The sequence below is a fragment of the Amblyraja radiata genome, chromosome 7 (assembly GCF_010909765.2).
Source record: "Amblyraja radiata isolate CabotCenter1 chromosome 7, sAmbRad1.1.pri, whole genome shotgun sequence".
Lineage (NCBI taxonomy): Eukaryota > Metazoa > Chordata > Chondrichthyes > Rajiformes > Rajidae > Amblyraja > Amblyraja radiata.
This window is the reverse complement of record NC_045962.1, coordinates 16,294,215-16,322,133: the sequence shown is the minus strand read 5'-3', so window position 1 is coordinate 16,322,133 and position 27,919 is coordinate 16,294,215. Positions and strand designations below refer to the sequence as shown.

The 27,919-nt window shown below is 43.0% G+C and overlaps 1 protein-coding gene across 1 annotated transcript in view; it reads left to right on the top strand.

Annotated features, from left to right (window-relative positions):
• Positions 1-1,263: 1,263 nt before the first annotated feature.
• Positions 1,264-27,919, top strand: part of inpp1 (inositol polyphosphate-1-phosphatase) — a 57,700-nt gene continuing 31,044 nt past the window's right edge. Inside the window, exons 1-2 of the mRNA XM_033023763.1 lie at positions 1,264-1,545; positions 21,831-22,067. Coding sequence (XP_032879654.1) covers positions 21,864-22,067 — 204 coding nt within the window. The 5' untranslated portion in view covers positions 1,264-1,545; positions 21,831-21,863. The remainder of the gene's footprint in view (positions 1,546-21,830; positions 22,068-27,919) is intronic.

Below are 27,919 nucleotides of genomic sequence, written 5' to 3'. Positions count from 1 at the left end.
CAGGAATGGGGTACTGATTATGGATGATCAGCCATGATCACATTAAATGGCCATGCTGGTTCGAAGGGCAAATGGCCTACTCCTGCACCTATTGTCTATTGGTTATTAAATAAAACACAGGACTCTCTGAAGAAGGATCTCGACCCCGAAACATCACCTATCCATGTTCTCCAGAGAAGCTGCCCGGCCCTCTGAGTTACTCCAGTACTTTGTGTCTTTTTTGTTGTAAATAGTCAAGCATAATCAAGGACCAGTCACTCCATCTACTCCCCTCTCCCTTCAGGCAAAAGGAACAGATGTGTGAAAACACGCACCTCCAGATTTAGGGATAGTTTCTTCCCAGCTGTTATCAGGCAACTGAACCACCCTGCCACAGACTAGAGAGTGGTCCTCTGCCCTCCCCTCTACCTCATTGGAGACATTCAAACTATCTTTAATTGGACTTTACTAGACTTTTCCTTGCACTAAATGTTATTCCCATTATCCTGTATCTGCATACTGTGGATGCTTTGATTGTAATTATGTATAGTCTTTTCGCTGACTGGATAGCACCAACAAAAACCTTTTTTTCACTGTACATGTGACAATAATAAACCAAATACAATAAACTGATGGTACAAAACTGAGATGAGCTAACACTGCTTGCATAAAGCCAGCAGTACCAAATGTACCAAACCACACAAAGAATGTAAAGAGTTTGCATTAGAGATACGAGGAAATGCAGATGCTGAGCAAATTGTGCAAAACATGAGCAAAACGTGTGCTGGAGGGAACCAGCGGATCAGTCAGCATATGTGGAGGGATATAGACAGGCGTCGTTTCGGGTTCGGGACCCTCCAGACTGTTTATTGCAATGTTCTTCTGCATAAATTTTTGTCATGAATAGAATTTATTTTTGAAATGAAATGAAACATTTTATTTAATCTCTGTTATTGTCGATATGTTAACAATTGCATTTCTAAGATAATTGTTGCTCTTAAAACGAATAAGCATTGTAAGGTAGACACAAAATACTGGAGAAACTCAGCAGGACAGGCAGCATCTCTGGAGAGAAGGAATAGTTGATGTTTCGGGTCGAGACGTCTGAAGAAGGGTCTCGACCCGAAATGTCACCCATTCCTTCTCTCCTGAGATGCTGCCAGCATTTTGTGTCTATCTTCGGTGTAAACCAGCACCTGCAGTTCCTTCCCAAGCATTGTGAGATGCTATTTTTAAGTGGTGTTATTCGGGCTGATCTGCGCAATGTAACGAGAGTGATGTTCAAAGAGCAGCCTCTGGGTGGCAGCTTTGCAATGCTGCTTCCTTGCACCAGAGCGACCCTCTCGCTTTCGCACAACTCCAGTTGCCATCATCCATCGCAACCCCCTGAGACGTGAGTGTAATAAGTGTGCCAGCCAGTGAGGTCTGCCGTCGGACTGTCCGCAGAGCAGGGGATTTCAGTCGCTGGTCTTTTGGATGCTCCCACTGACAGCGCAAGCAATCGCCAGGACACATCTCAGTGGCCCAGCGTCGTGGAGCGGTGCGGACTAGCAACTAGCACTCAAGGTAATAATGCCATCCTAACGCCAGCATGTAGGTCATGTTACTGATCGCAGTGTGAGTGCGGAGATCCCAGCGGGGAGATACGCTTGGGTTAGTCTAATAAGCTAGAATGGATATTTTTGAGATTCAGACCTAACAGCAATCCACCGTTGTGTTAGGCGACCAAACAGATACATTGGGAGGCTATTGTTCAAACCAGCTACGTGTGTCCATTGTACAATGCTCATGGTATTCCGGGTTAGTCATTGCTGTGGGTGGAGACACTCCAGTGGCCACTCCTGTCCCATCTGATGTGACTTCAGGAGATTTTTCCACCCGAGCTGTTTCTAATGGACATTGTCAGCTGACCTCCCTCCCTCTCGCTCGCTCCCCCCAGCGCAAATACCCTGCTGCACTGCAGTGCTAGAAGGGGCTCGGCGAAGCGGCGCCGTTTACTGAAAGAACACCTTACCTTTTACACGCTGCGGTCAATATGCAGCTTTATTTGCTGCACGCGTTAAACGTTCATTGAGAGTCAACCGTGCGAAAAGACGTTATATGTTTCGCAAGAGTTTCCCTCTAAATTGGCACACCAGTCACGTTATTTCCACGGCTAGTCTCTCAGTGGCCCTCCTTTCCCGCGGCTGCGGTTCTTGGGACATGGTGATGTCCCGGGCACTCGGTGTTAGCAAGAGATTCAACTTCCAAGAGTTGTCGCAAGCGACTGACCTGCAATAAATCGCAGGTGATCAGAAATAGTGAACCTCTAACACTGTGCGAGTAGAATTATTTGTAATAGCTGGATCATGTCCAAGGTCATCACAGGTCAGAGAATCAGCACGTTTAAAACAAAACAATTTCGGATGTTCTCCCCTTCATTGTCTTGTACCAGGTGCATCCGAGGCTGTGGTGTCTGACCACCCATCCAGAAACAAATGAGCGTTCTGTTACAGAGCACCGTTCTGAACTGCTTGCTAATCAGTGTATACCTTGTAAAAGGCCCAAAGAAATTATATCAAAAAGTATATCTATTTTTTCATAATCAAGAAAGAATTTGAAAGAATGGACATTGAAAATAAGGTATCCACACATGGGGAATATTTAAAATAGCTCTTCAGTCGTGGTTGAATCTAAGATGAAAACCCAGGAAAGGACGACTGTGCTCTAGAATGTGAAATTCAATGTCACAAACTCTGGTTGAGGTGAATAGCACAGCTGCATCCACGAGGAGGCTAGTAAAATAATGAGGAAGAAAGAAATAAAACCATTCACATTCACAGCATTTTATTTTAAGGCTGCTTTCTTTTCCCATGGTGGAAATGCCAAAGACGAGAGGGCATAGGTTTAAGGTGAGTGGGGGTGAACATTAACCGAGATGTGTGGTGGTGAGTTGGTTTACACACTTACCATCATGTGGTATGACTTTCATACCACAGTCATACCACTGGTGAATCTGTGGAATTCTTTGCCGCAGAAGGCTGCGGAGATCAAGTCATTTGATATTTTTAAAGCAGAGATAGGTAGATTATTGATTAGTGCGGGTGTCAGGGGTTATGGGGAGAAGGCAGGAGAATTGGGTTAGGAGGGAGAGATAGATCAGCCACCATTGAATGTTGGAGTGGGCTGGATGGGCTGAATGGCCTAATTCTGCTCCTATTACATCATGACCTTATGACACAGAGTAGACAGCATCTATGGAGCGAAGGAATAGGTGACATTTCGGGTCGAGACCCTTCTTCAAACTGATGTGGTGGTGTGGGGGGGGGGGGGGGGGAAGAAGATTCCTTCGAGTTCATTTCAAAATTCTTTTATTTGTTTTTAAATCGTTGAATGGGCTCGCCCCGCCTTACCTCTCTGAGCTGCTCCACCTATATGCTCCTGCCCCGGTGCCTCAGGTCAGCTGATCAGCTGCTCCTTGAGGTACCAAGGTCTAAGCGGAAGCTCAGAGGGGATAGAGCCTTTTCTGTTGCTGCTCCGGCACTCTGGAACACCTTGCCGCTGCACATCAGACAGGCCCCCTCACTGTCCATCTTCAAATCCTCCCTAAAAACACATTTTTATTCTTTGGCTTTCGACACTGGCTGAGGCATTGCTCCTGTTTTTAGTGCTTTTAATGTCTTTTAATTTTTAGTGTGTTTTTTATAGTCCTTCGTTTTACGGTTTTTAATGGTTTTTAATTGTTTGTAATAGCTTTTTGTTCATGAGTACTCATGTACAGCACTTTGTGGCAACTGCAGTTGTTTAAAGTGCTTTATAAATAAAGTTATTATTATTATTATTATTATTATATTAATCCATAGATGCTGCCTCACCCGCTGGATTTCTCCAGCACTTTTGTCTACCTATTTTTCCAGCATCTGCAGTTCTTTCTTAAACATTATGACACAGAGTAGTGGGTGTCTGGAGGTGGTAGAAACAGATACAATAGTGATGTTTAAGAGGCAATTTCACCGGCACATCAATAGACAGGGAATCGACCAGACTGAAGAAGACTCTTGTGTCTATCTTCAGTGCAAACCAGCATCTGCAGTTCCTTCCTAAGCAATTGTCTTAGTTGATAGAGGTTTTGCATTTTACCCTACAGTTCAGGATTAGAATATACTCCTTTGATTTTCTTCAAAATCCTGCACTATCTTCTTATAGAGTATGACAGCATGGAAACAGGACCTTTGGCCCCTCATCCATGCCGACCAAAATGCCCATCTGAGCTGGTCACATGTTTACCTGCATTATAGCTACATCTGTGTCCACAGTTTAATACCTCATCAGAAATGACTGCAGCACATTCTCAATGGTGCATGGTGCTAACTGGAGTTTTTACAAGATTAACCAGACACAACTCTGAAATGCGATTTGAAACTGAAGCCTGCTGATTGTACTTGAACTGTGGCTTCCACATCCTGGAGACTTTCCAAAGCATTTGACAGGAAATACACTACAGGAATAGTAGTCTTTGCTGTTTGTAAGCAAACACCGCAGCCTGTTTTACATGCCCCATCGGTGAACCTATGCTCTTCCTGCTCTCTCTCTCTAATGTGCAGCCATTTACTGACTAATTTCACCAGCGTGAGTTATCTTTTCTCAGTCTGTTGGCTGTTGGCATTATTTTATTATTTGCTGCTCTGACATGTTTTATTACTTATTTTATGGGCTACAATAGAATAATTTTAAATGTTATTGACTCTTAACCCGTAGATCAACATTACTTATCCAGAGAATGTGAACTGAAATGACACCAGGGCAGAGTATGATTTTGAACTTAAAACCACAGGGATGGTTATATATAATACAACAAATTATTTGTTAGTTTCTCATAAAAACTCAACTTGTCCTTTCATAAGGTCATGTCATAAGTGATAGGAGTAGAATTAGGCCATTCGGCCCATCAAGTCTACTCCGTCATTCAATCATGGCTGATCTATCTCTCCCTCCTAACATCATTCTCCTGCCTTCTCCCCATAACCTCTGACTCTTATACTGATCAAGAATCTATCTATCTCTGCCTTAAAAATATCCACTGACTTGGTCTCTACAGCCTTCTGTGGCAAAGAATTCCACAGATTCTCCACCCTCTGACTAAATAAATTTCTCCTCATCTCCATCCTAAAAGAACGTCCTTTAATTCTGAGGCTATGACCTCTAGTCCTAGACTCTCCCACGAGTGGAAACGTCTTCTCCACATCCACTCTATCCAAACCTTTCACTATTCTGTATGCTTCAATGAGATCCCCCCTCATTCTTCTAAATTCCAGCGAGTACAGGCCCAGTGCTGACAAACGTTAATCATAGGTTAACCTACTCATTCCTGGGATCATTTCTTTCATAGTTCAAGCTTTACCTGCCGATGGAGAAGAAAACTTGCTCTGGTTCAGATTAGGAATCCGTTCCAAAACCTATGCAGTTAACATTTTAACAGCTTACCAGAGTCAGTCAGCATCCAGGAAGGGAATGGACAGGCCCTCCTTCAGGCTGTGGATTTCCGTCCCCAGTAAACCAGCATAATTAGGAGGCATTTTAGAATCTAATCGTTCTAAAAACAGTATTGTTTTAATACATGGAGAAATGAGAAACTGCAGTCCTGAGTAAATCTTGAAGTGCTGGAGTAACTCAGCAGGTCAGACGGCATCCATGGAAGGAATGGACAGATGACATTTCTGGTTGAGTCTGATAAAGGATCTTGACCCAAAGCATCACCTGTCCATTCCCTCCCCAGATACTGCCGGACCCACTGAGCTCCTCCAGCACTTTGAGTTTTGCTCATGATTCCAGCATCTGTAGTCTCTTGTGTGTCCATGGTAACGCCCAGTTGGTTATGCAAAACCTTCTCACTGTCAGCTGGGGATCATTGTCAGCATTAGAAGATTTGCCAGGCCATCACTAGACTTGATTATCGGCACATAATCATATCCATCTACCAAATGTAAGACATTTCCCATTGCTACCCCTGGCTTCACTCTTCTGCATTAACAGTGAGGACTTTATTGTCAGAGAGATGGTCCTAAATCCAGACCAACGTGGGCATTAAGCCTTTTGCCCATGAATTGGTATTCCTCTGTATTGGACTCCGCATGGAGAAAGCAGAGCATGGAGAATCTCTGTGCCCTTCACTTATGTTGCTTGGTAATCCCATCACTGACCAAGATGATTGAGTCCTGAATTTCGAAGCTAGATTGGAGAACGTGGTCAGAGAACAAATACATGGGTATAACCTGTCTGAAGATGTTCTTATCAATCTACATAATACTAATTCTTGATGATGTTGGTTGGGCAGACCTCTGCACTCTCCATGTGATGGTTGCATATTCCACACATAAAATGTGCATGAGAGCAGCCTTTGGCATTATTCCCCACCTGCGATCTATATCAAATACAAGAGAAGGCCATCATCCCCACGTTCCCTTTCAAGACACACCAGCATGTCAGAAACATATTGTGATATTTCTCCGTTGGTTAGTCAATAGCTTCTAACTTATTCCTTTAACATGAGTGTCTGAGCTTTTTCAATGGACAGCGTATGCTCGATCAACATGCGCTGTCTCAAGGGCAATCATGGCCCAGAAACAGTAAGGGCCAGGTTTTCCAGTGACCTCCACATTCCACAAGTGAATTAAAGATTAACATTGAGCATATTATTTCACAGCAAATAAAGATTTGCATGAGATGTTTGCATAAAGTGAAAGACTGCACGCTGCATTGATAGTTTGTAAGATTAGTGCTATTTTAATTCTTTGATCTAAATGAAACGCATAAGTTGTACGAGACAGGCCAATTGCAATGAATTGCCAAAAATCTGAACTTCCAACAAACCATGTCATCTTGTGCATATTTACATCTGCATCATAACAATCTTTGACTCATTGACTTCACATTCAAAACGCATCCTGTTTTTATTCAAAATAATGAGCTTGCAGAATGAATTTTCTTTTTAAAGATTGTTGCCTGGTGTGGAAATTATACCCATGTTAGAGCAATAGTTTTGATTCAATCGGCTCAAGTTGATTCAAACTCTGATTTAAGTTAATTCTGCTGCAGTGAAACTTAAACTACATTTCTTTACTTGGATTTTGAAATATCATTGTGATATCTGACTGCAATTTCCCATCACCACTAACTGGAAAGATGATAAAGCTCTCCAGCAAGAAATCCGCCCTAGGTTTCCCTGGTCCAGATCCTGTATTTTCAACATTGTATAAGTTGATGTGAAGGAAACTGACCCAGTGCTTTCATCCTTTGTGCAAGTTGTGCTGGATTTGAGAAATGTTCTTTTTTTCTGCAATTCTCTGCTCAATTTCGTCTGCAAACAGCCATGAATAAAATCCAGCCTAAGACAGCATAATTAGGAGACATTTTAGAATCTACTCCCTTTCAAAATAGTGTTGCATTGATACATGGAGACACAAGGCACTGAATATGCTGGAATTTAGTTAGTTTAATTTATTGTCCCTCAAGAGATGCCGCCTGAGTTACTCCAACACTTAATGTATTTTCTTTAATCTAAACTCCTTTATTTGTTTTAACATAACTTGAGTACTTTCATTCAAATATCTAAAAATAGATATTATTAATTGATGACACTGATGACATTAACTGAAAGAACTGCAAATGCTGCTATACTAAAAAAGACTCAAAATACTGGAATAACCCAGCGGGTCAGACAGCATCTTTGAAGAATATGGATAGGTGAAGTTTTCGGCTGGGTGCCTTCTTTAGCCCATCAACCCCTTTAATATCATATTAAATTGCAAAAAAATATTTTAAAAGTTGCTAATTATTAGTTATTTAGTGGTTGTCAGTTTCATTGCAAATTTGTGACATTGCCTTTGAGAAAACAATGTTAACAGCATCCTGAAACACCTGCAAAATGATCTTGGGGGGATGAATTCATTTTCATGTCAGCGTCTAACACCACTACGAGAAATGTCCCGACCCAAAACGTTAGCTACCCATGATCTCCAGAGCCGCTGTCTGACCCTCTGTTACTCCAGGATAATGTTGTTTTTACTATAATGAGTGCAAAAAGACAATGGGAAGCTACGTAATGGATATAATGTAAATGTGAAATGGTTTAAGTTTCATGTGCGATGCTCCGGTATTCCCTGGGAAACGTCTTCTCATTTTGCACTGTACAACTGTTGCTTTGCAAGATGACAATAAAGATTGATTGATTGATTGATTGATTAGGACTCAAAATTCAGTGATATTTTGTGTTCTCGTGTGATGGATTTCGAGTGAAGAATCATATAGAAATTAAGAACACAAAAGGGGGCTACAGGGGCCAAAAATGAAACCATTCATTTAAACGCACCTCCCAAATTTCAGTTTACGGCCATGCTGTTTATGTCTCCTTTTAAACATATGGGGTTTCTGCTTCCAGTACGGCCACTGGGTCCTACAAATTTGAATTTTATGAACACAAAGTGCTAGAGTTACTTAGCAGGTCAGGCAGCAAATATGGAGGACATGAATAATCTGGTCAAGACCCTTATTCAGACTTCATCAGCATCAACAGTGGGTGAATATGTTTTTTCCTCGATTCCCTGCTAAAACTTCTAATAAATAACAAATTCCTATCTCAGCCACTCTGCAAAGGGAAATTATTGCCCCAGCTTAAACTCCTCATGATTATTTTACACCCCACAGCATGGCACTGTGGCGCAGTGGTAGAGTTGCTGCCTTACAGCGCCAGAGACCCGGGTTCGATCCTGACTACGGGTGCTGTCTGTACAGAATTTGTACATTCACCCCATGACCTGGTGGGCTTTCTCCGGGTGCTCCGGTTTCTTGTCACACTCCAAAGATGTGCAGGTTTGTAGGTTAATTGATGTTGGTAAAATTGTAAAATTGTTTCTCGTGTGTAGGGTAGTACAAGTCTGCAGGAATCACTGGGCGGCGAGGACATGATGGACCGCAGGGTCTGTTTCCGTGCTCCTTCTCTTAACTAAACTAAACTTAAGTCCTACTGTAGTTTCCTACTTCCCAAGAAAACAAATCCAGCCGTCAGTCTATCCCCTTTGCTCCAATTCTCCAGTCCTGTCAACATTCTTATAAATCTCTTCTGTAGCTTTGTCGTTCTTTCACATCCTGTAGCATAATCACATCCTTCCTAAACTGCACATCCTCCTGCTGCTATTTAATTAAGATTGTGTACATTTCAATCAAGACTACAACATCTTATATTCATGCCTCAGCTGATAAAGCCAAAGATCCTATCTCAAACATCTTATCCATCCATTCCACATGGTGTCCACAGACCCTTCTCTTTCTCTGCAGTTCTCAGTTTTCTCTCACTAGTTCTGCCTTGTTAATCATTTTCAACCTGCTCAAACCTTGCCTTTCTCTGTACTGATTTCCACTTGCTGTTTTGTGCCCACCTAACCAGGTTGCTAACATTTTCCTATAGTTTGCAACCTTCATTATCACTATCAACCAATCTGCCAATTTTGGTGTAATTAACCATTTTCTTAACCATGGTACCTAAATTTGAGTTCAAATCATTGCATGTATCACAGATATGAAAGGATCTTGAGAAGAGCCCTATGGAATATCAAATCATTAAAATCCCCATTGATCAATACACTTTGCTCTCTCCCATGTAGTCAAACTGAAGAAGGGTCTCGAACCGAAACGTCACCCATTCCTTCTCTCAAGAGATGCTGCCTGTCCCACTGAGTTACTTCAGCTTTTTGTGTCTATCTTTAGCCCAGTAATCCAATTTGCCACATTCCTCTGGGTGCACTGGCTCTGGTGCGGACATGGTGGGCCGAAGGGCCTGTTTCCGCGCTGTATCTCTAAACTAAGCTAAATTAAATTCATGCAGATCTCTATTTGCCTCTCTAACTGCTGAACCTATGCAATCGGCAGATTTATATCCAATAATTTACCCACTACCAAAAGGTCTGTCAAACATGTAGTCATTCTGTCCTTTTAAACCTACAGTACCACATTCGCTGCCTTATAGGGTCTGGCAATCAGCCTGAAACCAGAGAATTAGAAAGTGATAGTCAGAGCTTATGTTATTTCCTCCCTTGCCTTTTTTAAGAACTTGGAATATATCCAATCCACGCACAGTGATTTATCCACTTTCAAAGTTGCTGGACACTTTACTATGTCTTCTTGCTCTTTGTTTATAATTTGCTATGTATCACATTCTACTGCCTTAATGCAAATATCGCTTAATTCCCTTCTGCAGTGAAGATGGTCACAAATGATTCATTGTGCAGATTTTTTTTAAACCAGAATATTGTCATTAAAAAAAATCACATGGTAAGCAGTGGCATTAGTGCTTGATAGAAAGATAAGAATTTGCATTCATAGGTCTTTAAAACAAAATCCCATGTGGAAAGAGACACAATGTGCTGGGGTAACTTAGCGAGCCAGGCGGCATTCCCGGAGAACATGGATAGGTATGTTTCGGATCAGGACCATTTTTTAGACTGATTCAGGGGGGAGAAAGCTGGAAGAGAGAAGAGGCTGGATACCTGTTACCTGTTGACAGGTAACAGGTGACCACTGCCAGTGCGGGTTTTGATAGGCGGATAGTTGGCGGATACTTGGACTAAAATAAAACAGGTGTGAACAAAAGGATTGAAGGGTTACAAATCGCAAGGCCTATGAAAGGATATTTGTGGAGGTGGAGGGGGAGGGAAGGAATAGGTGCAAGTTCAAATGGGGCACATGGGAAGGGGGGGAGGGGTGGGGAAGAAAGTGGGGTATGGGGTAGATGGGGGGAGGGGGTGGGGGAGGTTTTGTGCTAATTAAAACCAGATTGGCATGTTTTCTCATTAAGAACAAGGAAATGGCCATTTAAAGCTAAAGGGAACAAATCTGTTAAAATGCCCAGGAATATTGTAGAAGGATGCTTTGGGTCAGAATCTTCTATAAACTCTGCTCTCAGTTCCTCCATAGCATCTGCTGTTTCTTTAGTCTCCAAGCTGGGTTGTTCACCATGGAATAGAGGAGGTTGTGAGGAGATCTGATGGAGGTACTGAAAATCATGAAAGGTATAGAAAGAGGACTTGAAGAGAAACTGGTTCAATTGGTGGAAGGATGTAGAACCCTGAAACAACAAATGACGATGAATAGCAAGAACCAAAGATGCCATGAGGAAAAACATTTATTGCCCAGTGTATTGTTTAAGGCCTGAAATACACTGCCATGACTAACAATGGAGACCGTTTCAGTTGTAGCATCCAAAAGGGAGTAGGTTAAGTCTCTGAAAAGAAAGAATTTCTAGAATTAGGGCAGAGGAACGGAACTGGCTGGAAATCTATTACAGGTCACCGGTATGGGTTTGAAGGATCTAGGAGCCACTTTTTTTGCTGTAACCAATCTGTGATTCTGTGAAATGTCAGTTGGGTATTTAGTTTGAAGGTTTTAGATGGTGGAGCCTTTAGTACGGTGCTCACCTTGACCGTTTCAAGGGCAACTTGGAAGAAACCGAGCTTGGAAACAACACCAATGTTCTGATTTTTTTTTTTAATTGGCATGTGCTAAATGAAACCAGAGTTAGTAAGTGCCTATTGAGATAAAAGAACATTCCATTAGTCTAGAAACTTTGAACTTTGCCAAGAATTCCAGAAGAATGTTCAACTGGACAATAGAACCGTTTTACATACAATCTGGCCTCTCCCATTTCCATATTCCAGCATTAATGTGAAGTCTCTTTATTTTTCATTCTCCCTTCCATCTTCCTCACTTGCTTTGCATGGGCTCTTTATCCAAACGTTTTCAAAAGTGGAAATTTTAAACCAGTGTTATTTGATCCTCCAGTTATTTATCGACTTGTATGTCAGTTTGACAATATTATTTTCTGCGTATTTTATAATGTAAAGGTAAGAACAACTTCTGAGAGAAGGTAAGGATACAATTTAGTCAATCCCTGATTTATTACTTCATTATATATTTATATCCATGTGCATTAAGACACTTCTATGAATAAATCAAAGGCTTCTTTCTAAAACGGTGGAGCTGAGTTTGTTTTGATGTTGTAGAAAATTTCAGATCTTAGTTTGAATCTCAATAAAATGCACAAAGGGTGTATACTGTAACACCCTTGTGACAGTTCTTGTAGTGTAAAATTAGATGCATTTGCCTCAACAGTTATTTCAGCTTCAGTCATTACAAGGCACATTTCGATCGGTTGCCACGTCAGTCAATATTGTAACTCTGACTGTACATAATAAATATATCTGTGACCAGCAACCATTGTTCGATAAGCTTTAATATAGTTATGGATAAAGACAGGGCAGACCCACATGTTAAAATTCTGAATTGGGACGAGGCCCAACTTTGATGGTATCAGACACAAACTCACTTAAGTTGATTAGAGTAGGTTGTTTGTGGCAAAGGAACGTCTAGAATGTGGGATGCTATTAAAAGTGTGATGACTAGAGACATGGGCATGCATGTTCCTGTTAGACTGAAGAGCAAGGCAGGTGGTTATAAGGAAGCTTGGGTGACGAGAGAAATTAAGGTGCCAGACAGGAAAACGAAGGAGGTATGGGACAGGTATAAGTTGCTGGGATCAAGTGTATCCCAGAAGGAGTTTTGTGAACTGAGGAGTATATTTAAGATGGAAATCAGAAGGGCAAAAGGGGGCAGGAGATAACTCTGGTAGATAATATTATGGAAAATCCAGAGATTTTCTAAGAGGGTAACTACACAGAGAATTGAGAAACCAAAGCGATCATCTCTGTGTAGAACCGCAAGAGGTGGGCAAGGTCCTCAACAAGTATTTCTCCTCTGTTTTTGCTGTGGAGAAAGACATGAAGACTGAGGAACGTGGGACAGTCAATGGAGGACAGTCAATATTACATTAAAGGAGGTGCTAAATATCCTAAGGCGTATGTAGGTAGACAATCACCCAGATATATCCGAGAACACTCTGGGAAGTTGGTGAAGAGCCCTGGTTGATAATATATGAATCATCAATAAATTTGGGCGAGATGCCCGAAGACTGAAGGGTGGCAAATGTGCCTCTATTGTAAGAAGTTGGGCAAGTGGATGAATGTTTAATGGAGTTTAATGCAGAAAAGTGCAAGGTGTTTGCTTTTTTGGAAGTCAAACCAGGGCAGGTCCTTCATAGTGAACAGGGCTCTGGGATCTAGGAGTTCAGGTACATAGTTCCTTGAAAGTAGCATCACAGGTAGATAGGGTGGCAAGAAGGCTTTTGGCACATTGGTCTTCATCAGTCAGGGTATTGAGTATAAAAGATGGGGCAGCAAAGTGGCACAGCGGTAGAGTTGCTGCGTTACAGTGCCAGGGACCCGGGTTCAATCCTGACTATGGGTGCTGTCTGTACGGAGTTTGTACGTTCACCCTGTGACCATAGGGTTTTTTCCAGGTGCTCTGGTTTCCTCCCACACTCCAAAGATGTACAGGTGTGTGGTTAATTGGCTTCTGTAAATTGTAACTTGTCCCTAGTGGTGTAGGATAATGCTACTGTATGGCTGATCGCTGGTCGGTGCAGACTTGGTGGGCCAAAGGGTCTGTTTCCACACTCTCTCTAAAGTAACAAAAGTAAAATAAAGTTGGGATGTTACATTACAGTTATACAAGACTTTGGTGAGACCAGATTTGGAATATTGTGTTCAGTTGTGGTCGCCCGGCAATAGGAAATATATAGTAAAGCTAGAAAGAGTGCAGAGAAAATTTATGAGGATGTTACCAGGACTTGAGTGACTGAGTTATAGGAAATTGGGCAGGCTATGACATTAGTTCTTGGAGCACAGGAGGATGACGGGTGATTTATAGAGATGTAGAAGAACATGAGGGGGATAGATAGAGTAGATGCACGAAATGTAGAGTATTTTACTCATAGTAGGGAAATCAAGAAGCATAGATTTAAGGTGAGAGGAAATCTGAGGGGCAACTTTTTCACACACAGAGTGCCAAAAGATGTAGTTGAGGCAGATACAATAACAACATTGTAAAGATATTTGGATAGATACATGGACAGGAAAGATTGAGAGGAATATGGGCCAAATGTGGGCAGGTGGAACTAGTGTAGACAATAGACAATAGGTGCAGGAGTAGGCCTTTCGGCCCTTCGATCATCACCGCCATTCAATGTGATCATGGCTGATCATCCCCAATCAGTATCCCGTTCCTGCCTTCTCCCCATATCCCCTGACTCCGTTATTTTTAAGAGCCTTATCGAGCTCTCTCTTGAAAGCATCCAGAGAACCTGCCTCCACCACCCTCATGCATGTAGATGGGGCATCTTGTTTGGCAAGGGCAAGTTGGGCTGATGGGCCTGTTTCTGTGCTGTATGAGTCTCTGTGTCTATGACTCTATCTCTTGGTGCAGGACAGCAGCATAGCATTGTAGTCATAAGGTACATCAATGTATTTTCTTCATTATCACATTGCTGGAGAAAAGGCTTGTGAAAGTGGAATGGAACAGTAAGGGGAAGGCAAAAGTGCTGATTATAATTGAAAGAAAATTCCTCATACCAGGGATTCTTAGGGAAATTAGGCACAAATCTCATTGCTGTCTTCTATTAATTATCTTTCATGGCAACATTTTCATTCGGAAATTGGACTTAAAATCTGCTTGCCTTTGGAATAGTTCTGCACTTACGTTTGAAGCCTGGTCATCTTTTATATAGAGTCAGATATTCTAAAGGGAACAGTAAATCAGAATGAAAATCTCTGAAGCTGGAATAATTAGACAGTAACCTATGAACCAGTATCCTTTTAGATTATCCTTAGATTCGCTTATTTTAACATATTTTGAACGCAGCACTCAGTACTTATTGACAGATCAAATACTAAAATGCATTGAGGCAAAGCACTTCTGTTAAATATTGTTCTCAAGACTTAAAACATTCCTTGATTGGCCATCACTAACTGCAGACTGAAGCAAACTAATCAATAGTAGATTGATAGTTATCAGTGTAAAGCATTGTTGACCTTCAATCCACAATTAACCTATTTTACAAGTATCATGAGCATGCTGGACTAAGTTAAATATTAATTTGAAGCACTTATTTTGCCATTATCTTGCATAGCTTTGATTATGTTCAGAGCGTAATGTCTCCACTTTCGAAATGTTCGTGAAGCATTTATTCATATCTTTATTAAGACATGATTTATGTCAAACCCAAATGACTTTCAAATGATTTTGTGAGTCAGACGATGTAGATCTTCTTATTTATTTCCTTGAAAATAAATGAAATGAAATGAAAGATACGTGCCAAAAGAGATTATTTTAGCAAGATCAATATACTGGCAATGTTGAAGACTGAAGTTACAATATGTTTTCAGGAGAAGATATTCAGTGGAAGATTAATATGATAAATTAAGATTAAGCGTTTTAATTGATATTAAGTAGTTCATAAATCAATGCGTTGCAGAAGGCGAAGAAAGAATGTTGCGTGCTTCAAAGGTGAATTAAGTGACAATTGTATATGATCATCTGGAGGAAGGGTATAATTAAGTAGGACAATTGGTCCCTGAGTCAGGAAGAGTATTGAAGTTGCAATTTGCATAAAATGAAGTGAGAAACTTTTTTTAAAAAAGACACAAAGTGCTGGAGTAACTCAGTGGGTCAGACACCATCTGTGAAAAACATGGATAGGTGACGTTATGGGTCGAGATCCTTCTTCAGATTGGGTTTCTTGTATTAATGGGAATACGGCACGGCAGGGGTGGCACGGCAGTACAGAGGTGGAGTTGCCGCCTTACAGCGTTTTCTGCGCCAGAAACCCGGGTTCGATCCCAATTGCAGGTGCTGTCTGTATGGAGTTTGTACATTCTCCCCGTGACCACGTGGGTTTTCTCCAAGATCTTCAGTTTCCTCACACACTCCAAAGACATTTGTAGGTTAATTGGCTTGGTATCAAAGTTCCTCGAGTGTGCAGGATAGTGTAAGTGTACAGGGATTGCTGATGGGTGCAGACTCGGAGGGCCAAAGAGCCTATTTCCACGCTGTATCTCTAAACTAAACTAGGCTAAACATGCTGCAATGCTATATTGGGAGAAGGCTAATTATAACAATAAGCCAAGGTGAGCTAGACCATTAGATTCAGCATTTTCTCGGAGGAAGAAGTCAAAAGGTAACAGTGGAGGGTTGCTTTTCTGTGTGGAGGTCTGTGACCAGTGTTGAGCCACAGGAGTTGGTGCTGGATCCCGGCTGTTGGTTATGCACGTTAACTATTTGGATGACGGTGGTTAACATCATTCGCAAATTTGCAGATGACATCAAAATAGGTGGTCTAGTAGACATTGAGGAAGGATATCCAAGTTTCTAACAAGTGGCTGCACAGTGGTAGAGCTGCTGCCTCACATTCTCTGCCTCAGAGCGCGGTGGAGGCAGGTTCTCTGGACACTTTCAAGAGAGAGCTAGATAGGGCTCTTAAAGATAGCAGAGTCAGGGGATATGGGGAGAAGGCAGGTACAGGGTACTGATTGGGGATGATCAGCCATGATCACATTGAATGGCGGTGCTGGCTCGAACGGCCGAATGGCCTCCTCCTGCACCTATTGTCTATTGTCGATTGTCTATTGTCACAGCTCCAGAGACCCGAGTTTGATGCTGCCTATATGAAGTTTGTACATTCTCCCTGTCACCGCATGGGTTAATTCTGGGTGCTCGGGTTTCCACCCACATTCAAGGATGTGCTCGCTGAATCACTAAAGATCTAGTTCAAGTTCAAGTTCACATTTATTTCTCACATGCACCAATTAAGGTGCAGTGAAATGAATTACCATGCAGCCATACAGTCAAAAAGAGCACAACACACAATAGAATTTAACCTAAACATCCACCACAGTGGAATCAACATTCTTCACTGTGATGGAAGGCAATAACGTTCAGTCAATCTTCCTCCTTTGCTCACCCGTGGTCGGGGCCATGAACCCTCTGTAGTCGCCGCTACGGACGGCCCGATGTGGAAGCCCTCTCGTCGGGATGATCGAAACTCCGACGTCGGGACGGATCGGAACTCACACTCCGCAGCTTGGAGTTCCCGAATAAGCCACTTTCTTACCGAAGACCACGGCTTCATAATGTTATAGTCTGCAGGCCGGCGGTCGGAGCACTTCTTCTGGCGATCCCCGGCAAGGGATCGCCCCGCTCCGCGATGGTACTTCCGCCGCACCTACTACTGAAGCTCTAGGCCAATCTTCAAGAAAAGCCGCATCAGACCAGTTGTTAGGCCGCGAGGGGGGTGAAGATGCGACAAAGAGAAAAGTCGCATCTCCGTCGAGGTAAGAGACTGAAAAATGGTTTCCCCCGATTCCACCCCCGCACCACCCCCCCACACTAAAACATACATTTAGACATATTAAAAAACAAAAAAAGTCAAATGGATGAACACGCTGCTGGTGAGGCTGCCGGCTAGATCAATTGGGAAGTGGGCCAAGGAATGGCAAATGGAATTTAACTCTGACAAGTGTGAATTATTACACTTTACTGCCAAACCAGGGCAGCACTTACACATTAAATGGTGGAGCCCTGGAGAGTGTTGCAGAACAGAGAAATCTGGGCATACAGGTGCACAGTTCCTTAAGAGCGCCAAGTTAGTTGGGCAGGATGGTGCAGGAAGCATTTGGCACACTTGCCTTCATTGGGAATGGTATTGAGTATGAAAGTTGGGACATCATGATGCAGTTGTAGAAGTTTTTGGTGAGGCCACACTTGGAGTATTGTGTGCATTGTTGGTTACCCAGCTACTGGAAGGAGGTCATTATGTTGAAGAGAGATTCACCAGGATGTAACCTGGGCTTTGGGCTTCAGATATAGGGAGATGTTTGAGAGGTTGGGGTCTTTCTCATTGGAGTTCAGAAAGCTGAGGGGTGAGCTCATTTCATTGTACAAGGATGGATAAAGTGAACTCTCAGAGATTTTTCCACCATTGAGGATTCTAAAATTAGGCGACTTAGGCTGAAGGTGAGGGGGAGAGATTTAAGAGGGACCTCAGGGGCAGCTGTTCACTTGGAAGGTATTCCTTATGTGGAATGAGCTGCCAAGTGATGTTATGTTTGCCTGAGAAACTGTTGGCATGCATGTAGGATTGACGACCTTAAATTGGGAACGTTGACATCCAGTGCAGCAGTACAGAGCAGCAATGGCAACCTCTTGATCATGTGTTCATCTAGTTTTTAGGCTGCCCTTCTCTTCCAGGCCCTTGCGCATAAAAATAAGGAGTCTGACATCTTGCAACTTCAAGCCCTCAGCTGTTCAGATCTTAAAAAGTGTGGAGCACCTGATAGAGCTGCTACTTCACAGCACCAGAGAGTCTGGTTCAATCCTGACTTTGGGTGCTGTCTGCATGGAGTTTGCACATTCTCCCTGTGACCGCATGGGTTTCCTCCGGGTGCTCCGGTTTTCTCCCACATCCCAAAGACGTGCGGCTTTGGCCTCTGTAAATTGCCCCGAGTGTGTAGGGTGTGGATGCAAAAGTGAAACAACATAGAACGAGTGCAGATGGTCAGCGTGGGCTTGGTGGGCTGAGGGGCCAGTTTCCATGCTGTATCTATCTTTCTTTCAACAAAAAGGTATGGAGCAGGCAGGTAGGAACTTCTCCCAACGGGCAGTCTGATGCTAATCACTACTTTCTCCTACTGATTGTGCATAATGCTATGTTTGCTGAAGTTTGGTAAGGGGTTCGATCCGAGACAGGTTACAATAAATGTACTTGCCTTGCCTGTCAGGAAGACATCTTCAATGCGATCCTCACCACCAAATAATCGTCATATTGGACTGCCTTCTAATGAATGCAATGTATCTTACTCCCGATTCACAGACAGGTCTGCATTGCAAGGATGTACAGGAATATTTCTCTGGCTGCAGCTGATAATGATACTGCATTTGGGAAAGTGACATAGTTCAGGCTTCCTGGACCTCTGTCGTAGGTTCATACTGCAAAAAGTACTTTGTCTGCTGGAGGGGAGCCCTGTCACATTTTGAAATTGTAATTCATGATACTGCAGTTAGTTTGTTGGTCAATGTGCAAAGTCAGAGATTAAGATGGAAATGAGCGAGGCCTTCCTTAGGAAACAGGGTTGCTCTGGATAATATAAAGTTTTGGCGGCCTCAAGAACGACAACTGAAGTTTTAAACGGATCTTTAATCGAAAGTTCGGTTTTCAGAACACAGGTTCTCTAGACACGTCTGGCCACATCTGTAGTCAGCGCTGAACTAACGTGCGAAAGCAAAATCGCGCGAAAACAAGCAGCCCCTCCCGAGTCACGTGACCGCGGCTTCCGAACGCCGGGTTCGATACCTGCATGCGCCAGTTGGCACCGTTACAACGTGCTATTTATTAGGATATAGATAATTAAAAATCATTTCAACAGTGGTAGTTTATCTTAATTAAAGCATTTTGGCTTACCATGGAAGGTAAACACATCGGTTAGTTTAACCTTTATTTGCAAATTAACATTGGGCTTGTCAAATAAAAATCACCGAATTGCTGCCAAGTTGAGCAGAGCATTAATTATTTCTGTGTGTACAATTTCAACAAACATACTCTGCACTGAAAGCAACGAACAAGCACAAAATATGGTTCATTATCTCTGCACATGAGTACTATGCATATGAGTACAATAGAAACATAGAAACATAGAAAATAGGTGCAGGAGTAGGCCATTTGGCCCTTCGAGCCTGCACCGCCATTCAATATGATCATGGCTGATCATCCAACTCAGTATCCTGTACCTGCCTTCTCTCCATACCCCCTGATCCCTTTAGCCACAAGGGCCACATCTAACTCCCTCTTAAATATAGCCAATGAACTGGCCTCAACTACCTTCTGCGGGAGAGAATTCCAGAGATTCACCACTCTCTGTGTGAAAAATGTTTTCCTCATCTCGGTCCTAAAAGATTTCCCCCTTATTCTTAAACTGTGACCCCTTGTTCTGGACTTTCCCAACATCGGGAACAATCTTCCTGCATCTAGCCTGTCCAACCCCTTAAGAATTTTGTAAGTTTCTATAAGATCCCCCCTCAATCTTCTAGATTCTAGCAAGTACAAACCGAGTCTATCCAGTCTTTCTTCATATGAAAGTCCTGACATCCTAGGAATCAGTCTGGTGAACCTTCTCTGTACTCCCTCAATTTGGGACAATTGAAGAAAATGAATGGTTATGGGCCTGAAACACTAACTCTGTGGTTGTCTTGGTGGGTATCACCTGACTTGTTGAGTATTACCATTTTTAGACTGTGTGCATTGTGAATAAAATGGACTCCGGTCTCCTTTGTGTAGAATGACAAAATTGGATACATAAGGACTTCATCATGTTAAACAAGCTCATTCCTCACTGAAATCCAGCAACCAGGGATGTTTAAGTTGTTCACCCAATAGCATAAACAACCATGTTAGTATTACAGCAGTAGCTATGTTTCCAGAGACTTTTACTTTTGCTCAGGGTATAATTAATTTAGACAACCTTGATTTAAAGAGATATTCTAATTTTAACGTAGAAAGTCATTGTTACCACTCGCAGCTGGCATCTTCTGTGCTGCATTACTCCTTTCTGAAGGGATCTACAAAACTCTGAGCTGTATTTTTAATCTTTGCCAGAGTTTTGCACAAGAGAATGACTGGGGATGAACACCAAGTCTTTAAACATTAAACTTTAGAGATACAATGTGGAAACAGCCCCACAGCCCACCAAGTCCACGCTGACCAGACAATTAACCTCCAAACCTGTACGTCCTTGGAGTGTGGGAGGAAACCAGTGCACTCAGAAAAAACCCACGCAGTCACAGGGAAAACGTACAAACTCCATACTGACAGTACCCATAGTCAGGACTGAACCCGGGTGTCTGCCGCTGTCAATCAGCAACACTGCCGCCCACTGTATCACCCTTCCAAGTGAAACTGGCAATTCTTGCACAATAGGCGAGAAGTCAATATGTTTATAATTTATTTGTTTTTCACAGACTTTATCATTTTGTTTGCTGAGCAAAGCTCATTTTGGTATTTAAGTATCTTTTGTAGTCATTTTGCAGATTTAAGGGCAATATCCATTTCCACAGCAATTTCATAGCACCCAAGAGCAAGAAATCACAGTGCTTTGGATTAATTAGTCTCTTGAAATGTGCATGTACCATGTTAAAGGAAGTGTCAATAATAACCTTTTGTCTCCAGAGAGACTGAAAAAGGGTTCTGCCTCAAAACGCACCTATCCATGTTCTCCAGAGATGCTGCCTGAGTTACTCCAGGACTTTGTGTCTTTCTTTGTAAACCAGCAACTGCAGTTCCTTGTGTCTAAATAATAGTGATGCTATTTATCAATATTAAAGACATTCTAACTTTTATAATTCATACCAAAGCATTCAATTGCCACCAAGGGAACAGCCTAGCATTGCAAACGACTTCTTCAGCCAATGGTACTGCTTCAATATGGAAAAATGTATGTGCTTGCTGCGAAACAATAGAGATGAATATGATTTTACAGCAGTTTAAGGGCAAATAATGATTTAACATGCAGCAATAGAGCGACATTGTGACGCAAGCGGTAGCGTTGCTGCCTTACAGCGCTTGCAGCGCCGGAGACCCGGGTTCGATCCCGACTATTGGTGATGTCTGAACATAGTTTGTATGTTCTCCCCGTGACCGCGTGGGTTTTCTCCGAGATCCTCGGTTACCTCCCACACTCCAAAGATGTACAGGTTTGTAGGTAAATTGACTTGTATAAGTGTAAATTGCCCCTAGTGCGTGTAGGATAGTGTTAATGTGCGGGGATCGCTGGTCGGTGCGGACGCGGGGGGTGGGCCGAAGGGCCTGTTTCCACGCTGTATCTCTAAAGCTAGAAAACTAAAACTAAAATCAATAGGCCTCAATTTCCTTTTTCTTCCAGGTGATTTCCCGACGTAGACATCTGGATCTCAAGATGTCAGAAGTTTTGACTGCACTGGTCCATGCCTCAGAAAAATCTGCAAACATTGCTCGTGCGTGCAAACAGGAGGAGGCGCTCTTTCAGCTTTTGGTGCAGGAGAAAAAGAGCATTGAGAAAAATAAACGATTTGTTTGCGATTTCAAAACACTGGCAGATGTGTTGATTCAAGAGGTGATCAAGCATGACCTGGGGAAAAAAGTGAGTACCACAAAATAACAATGGAAAAGTTAATGGAAAAGGAATGTTTATGTTGCTTTCTCTCTGCCTGCAAACAATTAGCCTGAATCTGATCTGTTCTGGTGCTGTAGCTGTTCTGGTATGTGGTGCTTGGCTGCATACTGACTATTTGTATTTGGTGTTATATATTTTTTAAAAGGCAATGTGTTGACGCCAACTGCTGTTTTATTTCTTGGAAACATTCAGCAGGTCAGGCAAATCTGTGGAGAGAGAAACCGAGCTGATATTTTGCTTTGCACTTCAAACAGTAGCAGCAATTTATTTTTCTACAGCCGCTGCCTGACCTGCAGAGGAGCAGGCCCATTGTCTCAGGTGAAATAGAAAAGAATAATGAATCACCTGGCCACCAGCAAAATGTTCTCATTTTTACCTCTATCAGCTCCTTTAATGAGGAGAACCTGCATTAACATCCTGATCAGCCCTCCTTGTCTCAGTTCGCCATGTGCACATGTGGCAGGTATATGTACTTGGTCACCAGCTGTACCTAATGTGAGTGTAGGATAGTGCTAACGTGCGGGGATCACTGGTCGGGGTGGACTCGGTGGGCCGAAGGGCTTGTTTCCACGCTGTATCTCTAAACTAAACTAAAGTAGCTTTCAGAGCGTTTACCGTTCATAATGATATCTTCTGAATGGATTGGTTCACCTACACGAGGCAATTCAAAGATTTGAAAAATAACCTGGGGCCACCTCCAGTCAAATGGCTAAAATGTCTGAGCCTAACTGGATTTTATTCTTGGTTGAGCTGCCTGAGTCAGCAAACAGAAAGTAGCGAATAGAGTTCCAAGTGCTTAGCTGAACTCTGACGCATTAAAAGTTAGCGAGATGTACCGAATGGGGTAATGTTTGACATTGACCTGTGATTTTGTGCTTCTGCAGTGAAATGAAAAGAGCAAATTCACTATTTTAAGTTTAAGAATAGGTTTTGTGCTGAAGCAAACACGTGTTTTAGTATTCGGGGAGGGCATATCTTAGCACTTGGGTCAGCATCAATTACTGCAGTCGAAGTTGGCAGAAACTGTAATGTCAGGCTTTTATTATTAATGTTTAATGTTTTATGGGTCATTCTTAATTGTCACTGTATGTCATGTTGTCACTTGCGAGCGGAACACAAAGGCAAATTCCTTGTGTGTGAGCATACTTGGCAAATAAACTTATTCATCTATACTTTTACCAAAACTCTCATTTTGGCCACTTCTGGTCTGCGTTGTAATTAAACTTGAGCAAAAATGCAACCCTATATCGCTAGGATTTTTCGCCACCTTACTCAGCGTTCACCTCTGCTCCAAGCCACCAAGTTTTGTTCCGATCGGTGAAATATGAGAAAAGTTATGAAAGTTTAAAAAATCGTGAGATCAGCAGATTGGTCTGCTCGCCTGTCCGTCACCATGAAGGTAACGCCCCTTCCGGCACCCGCTGGAGAATAAAATCCCGGAGGTGGGGCTGAGTAAACAAGCCGTGCTCATTGAGCCCGCAAAAGTGGAGTCGGGAAAGCCGTTGCGTGGAATCGGGTAAGCCGCTGTGTGGAGTCAGGAAAGCCGCTGTGTGGAGTCGGGAAAGCTGCTGTGTGGAATCGGAAGGTGCTATTTGGTTCCACGGCCAGTGGCCGCTTGGTTCCACGGCCAGTGGAGTCGAGACATATAAACATAGAAAATAGGTGCAGGAGTAGGGCATTTGCCCATTCAAGCCAGCACTGCCATTCAATATGATCATGGCTGATCATTCAAAATCAAGATTCAAGAGAGTTTATTGTCATGTGTCCCAGATAGGACAATGAAATTCGTGCTTTGCTTCAGCACAACAGAACATAGTAGGCATGACTACAGAACAGATCAGTGTGTTCATATACCATTATATAAATATATACACACATGAATAAATAAACTGATGAAGTGCAAATAACAGATAAAGGGCTATTAATGTTTAGAGTTTTGTCTGAGCCAAGTTTAATAGCCTGATGGCTGTGGGGAAGTAGCTATTCCTGAACCTGGTCGTTGCAGTCTTCAGGCTCCTGTACCTTCTACCTGAAGGTAGCGGCGAGATGACTGTGTGGCCAGGATGGTGTGGGTCCTTGATGATACTGCCAGCCTTTTTGAGGCAGCGACTGCAATAGATCCCCTCGATGGAAGGGAGGTCAGAGCCGATGATGGATTGGGCAGTGTTTACTACTTTTTGTAGTCTTTTCCTCTCCAAGGCAACAAGTTGCCGAACCAAGCCACGATGCAACCGGTCAGCATGCTCTCGACTGTGCACCTGTAGAAGTTAGAGAGAGTCTTCCTTGACAAACCGACTCTCTGTAATCTTCTCAGGAAGTAGAGGCGCTGATGTGCTTTCTTAATAATTGCATCAGTGTTCTCGGACCAGGAAAGATCTTCAGAGATGTGCATCCCCAGGAATTTGAAGCTCTTGACCCTTTCAACCATCGACCCGTTTATATAAATGGGACTGTGGGTCCCCATCCTACTCCTGCCAAAGTCCACAATCAATTTCTTGGTTTTGCTGGTGTTGAGGGCCAGGTTATTGTGCAGGCACCATATGGACAGTCGCTCGATCTCTCTTCTATACTCTGACTCATCCCCATCAGTGATTCGTCCCACAACAGTGGTGTCGTCAGCGAACTTGATGATGGAGGTCTGCAGAGCTCCAGCTGGTGCGGCGTTTACAGCCCGGGATCTCACGTTGGGGACCCGGGGGAAGAAGAAGCCATCACTGCCGGCTCGCGGCCGACTTCTACCGCGGGTCCGGCATGGACTTACCATCACCCCTGGAGGGGAGCTTCGACCGCCGGCCCTGCAGTCTACGGTGCTTCTGGCTGTGGCGGGGACTTTAAATCTTGACCGCCGGCCTGCGGCCTACAACAACTTAAAGCCGCGGTCTCCGGTGAGGAAGAGCCGATCCTGGACTGACTCTGGACTCTGGTCCTGACCACGGGGGGGAAATGGAGGAGGACTGGCCAAATTTTGTGCCTTCCACCACAGTGATGAATGCTGTGGTGGATGTTTGTGTTACAGTTTTATTGTGGTTGTGTGTTCTTTATTATTGTATCGCTGCAGACAACCCAAATTTCCACCAGCCTGGCTGTGTGGCAATAAATTATATCTATCTATCTATCTAATGAATAACAGCCTGACATATGAGTTTTTGTTGTCCAAGTGGTCCAGAGCGGAGTGGAGGGCCAGCGAGATCGCATCCACCGTTGATCTGTTGTTGCGGTAAGCGAACTGCAGTGGGTCCAGGTTTTTGTTGAGGTAGGAATTGATTTGCGCCATGATCAATCTCTCAAAGCACTTCATCACCACCGACGTTAGTGCCACTGGTCGATAGTCATTGAGGCACGTCACCTTACTCTTCTTGGGCACCGCTATGATTGATGCCCTTTTAAAGCAGGTGGGAACCTGCTTTAATCAGTACCTTGTTCTGGCTTTTTCCCCATATCCCTTGATACCCTTAGCCCTAAGAACTAAATCTAACTCTCACGAAAGATAGATTCTTGATTAATACGGGTGTCAGGGATTATGGGGAGAAGACAGGAGAATGGTTCTTGGTTCTTGGTTTCTTGGTCCTCCAAAATATTCCAAATGGAATTTAAACTGGAGGTGGTGAAGGGAGGGATTAAGCCAGAAAGGGTTATTGGGAAGAAAGAGTTACTTTAAATTTAATTGCATCTGGTTGGGTAACTATAGTTGGGTGGAGATTATTCCATGCTTTAATTGTGCGGGGGAAGAACGAATTGCTGTATACATCTGTCTTTGTAGCTGGGATCACAAATTGGATCGAATGCCCTCGTCTGCTCCTAATTGGTTTGGGTTTGGTGTAGGTCTTGTAGTCTATGTAGATCTGATGGGGTTAGGAGGGAGAGATAGATCAGCCATGATTGAATGGCGTAGTAGACTTGATGAGCCAAATGGCCTAATTCTGTTTCTATCACTTGTGACATGATGTCATTAATTAACAGGAAAAGGATGACCAGATTGATCTAAAATGCGTAGAAAAGCTTTCATGTTTCATCTTTGCATCAGAACCATGAACAGATGGTCCAGTTTTTAGGCACTATTGTTTGTTTCCGTAATGTGCCTCAGAAATACACATATTGAACATTTTTGGAGCTTGCAGTGAATCTCTGGTGCTGAATACACACTGAAATTCAGTCGTTGCACCTGTGTACAAGAAGTGGCCGCATAAACACTGATTTCAGTGCTATGTAGAAACAAGGGACTGCAAATGCTGGTTAATATACAAAAGGACACAAAGTGCTGGACTAACTCAGCAGGTCAGGCAGCATCGCTGGAGAACAAATATAGATGATGTTTCATGTCCCTTCTTCAGGGTCTCGATCCAAATGGTCACCTGAAATGTCTCTAGTGCCCATATTGACATGAGACTCTGTGGCGACATCCTTGACATCCGATGACATCCAAAGTGCTCTGGCTTCAAAAAACAACTAATTTTCTCTCTCCACAACACTCTGACTGAGTATTGCCAGCAAATCATGTTTTATTATGGATTTCCAGCATCAGTCGTGCATAAAAAAGCATTAGGCTGTCTGTAGATGCTAATGAGGAGCCTAACTTCCATTTAAGAATCTCTTAACCAAGTCTGTTTAATGTGAGCACAGTGTGGGTCTCAATGGAATTAATTAGTGGACATTGGTGAGAAGCAGGTTCTTTTTTTTATCTTCCCATGGAGCCATCTGGAGAATCCTGCTCCTCCTGATATCACTACACTTCAGAAAATTGTTGCAACCATTAGGCAAATTGATCTCTCAAATTCAGTTTCTGCACCACTGTCACTGCTGAACCTGAACCTTCCGGCTCAGATGCTGACTGATAACCTGCAGACTAATTTGCATCTGAAAACATGATAGAACCCATTTTCATCCCAGCTAAATGTTACACCTTTAATGGAGACGCAAGAGACTGCAGATGCTGGAATTTAGCAAATTGTGGAATTCATTGCCACAGATGGCTGTGAAGGTATTTTTTAAGGGCAGATTAACCGATTCTTGATTAGAAAAGGGCCTGTCCGACTTGGCAATTTTTTCGACCACTGACGGCATCATTGACTGACGTATCAGGTCACCGAAAAAGTCGCGGCGTGATGACATATGGACGCACGGTGTTTCCTCAAGTGTTGCAACATTTTTTTTGTCACCGCTAGATTTTGAAATGTTCAAAATCTTTTGGCGACCATGATATGACGCCGGCAGTTGCCGAGAAAATCGGCATGTGGGACAGACCCTTAAGGGTGTCAGGGATTATGGGGAGAAGGCAGGAGAATGGGGCTGAGAGGGAAAGATGGATCAGCCATGATTGAATGGCCGAATGGACTTGATGGGCCGAATGGCCTATTTCTGCTCCTATAACTTATGAACTTATGAACACATGAAAGAAGCAAACTACTGGGGAACTCAGCAGATCAGGCAGCATCTGTGGAGGAAGAAGAGTCATCACCCAAAACCTTGTCTGTCCATTTCCCTCCACAAGTGCTGCCTGACCTGCTGAGTTCCCCCAGCAGTTTGTTGTTTACTCATTATTCTTTTTAACACGAAACATTATTACTCGGCCCTCCAGACAAGCTGGTGTGAATTGTGCCTCCATCCTTTCAAGCTCTGATTGCTACAACCGGCAAAATTCGAGGACAATCAGAAGACACAATCACATGACAATAAACTCACTTGAACTTGAACTTGATTAGCTCACTGCTTCCTGAGGTTAGAAAAAGAGCTTTGTCATTGCAATAGAGAGATACAGCATGGGAACACGTCCTTTGTCCCCCTGACTCCATGCTGACCATCAATCATCCATTTAGAGTAAT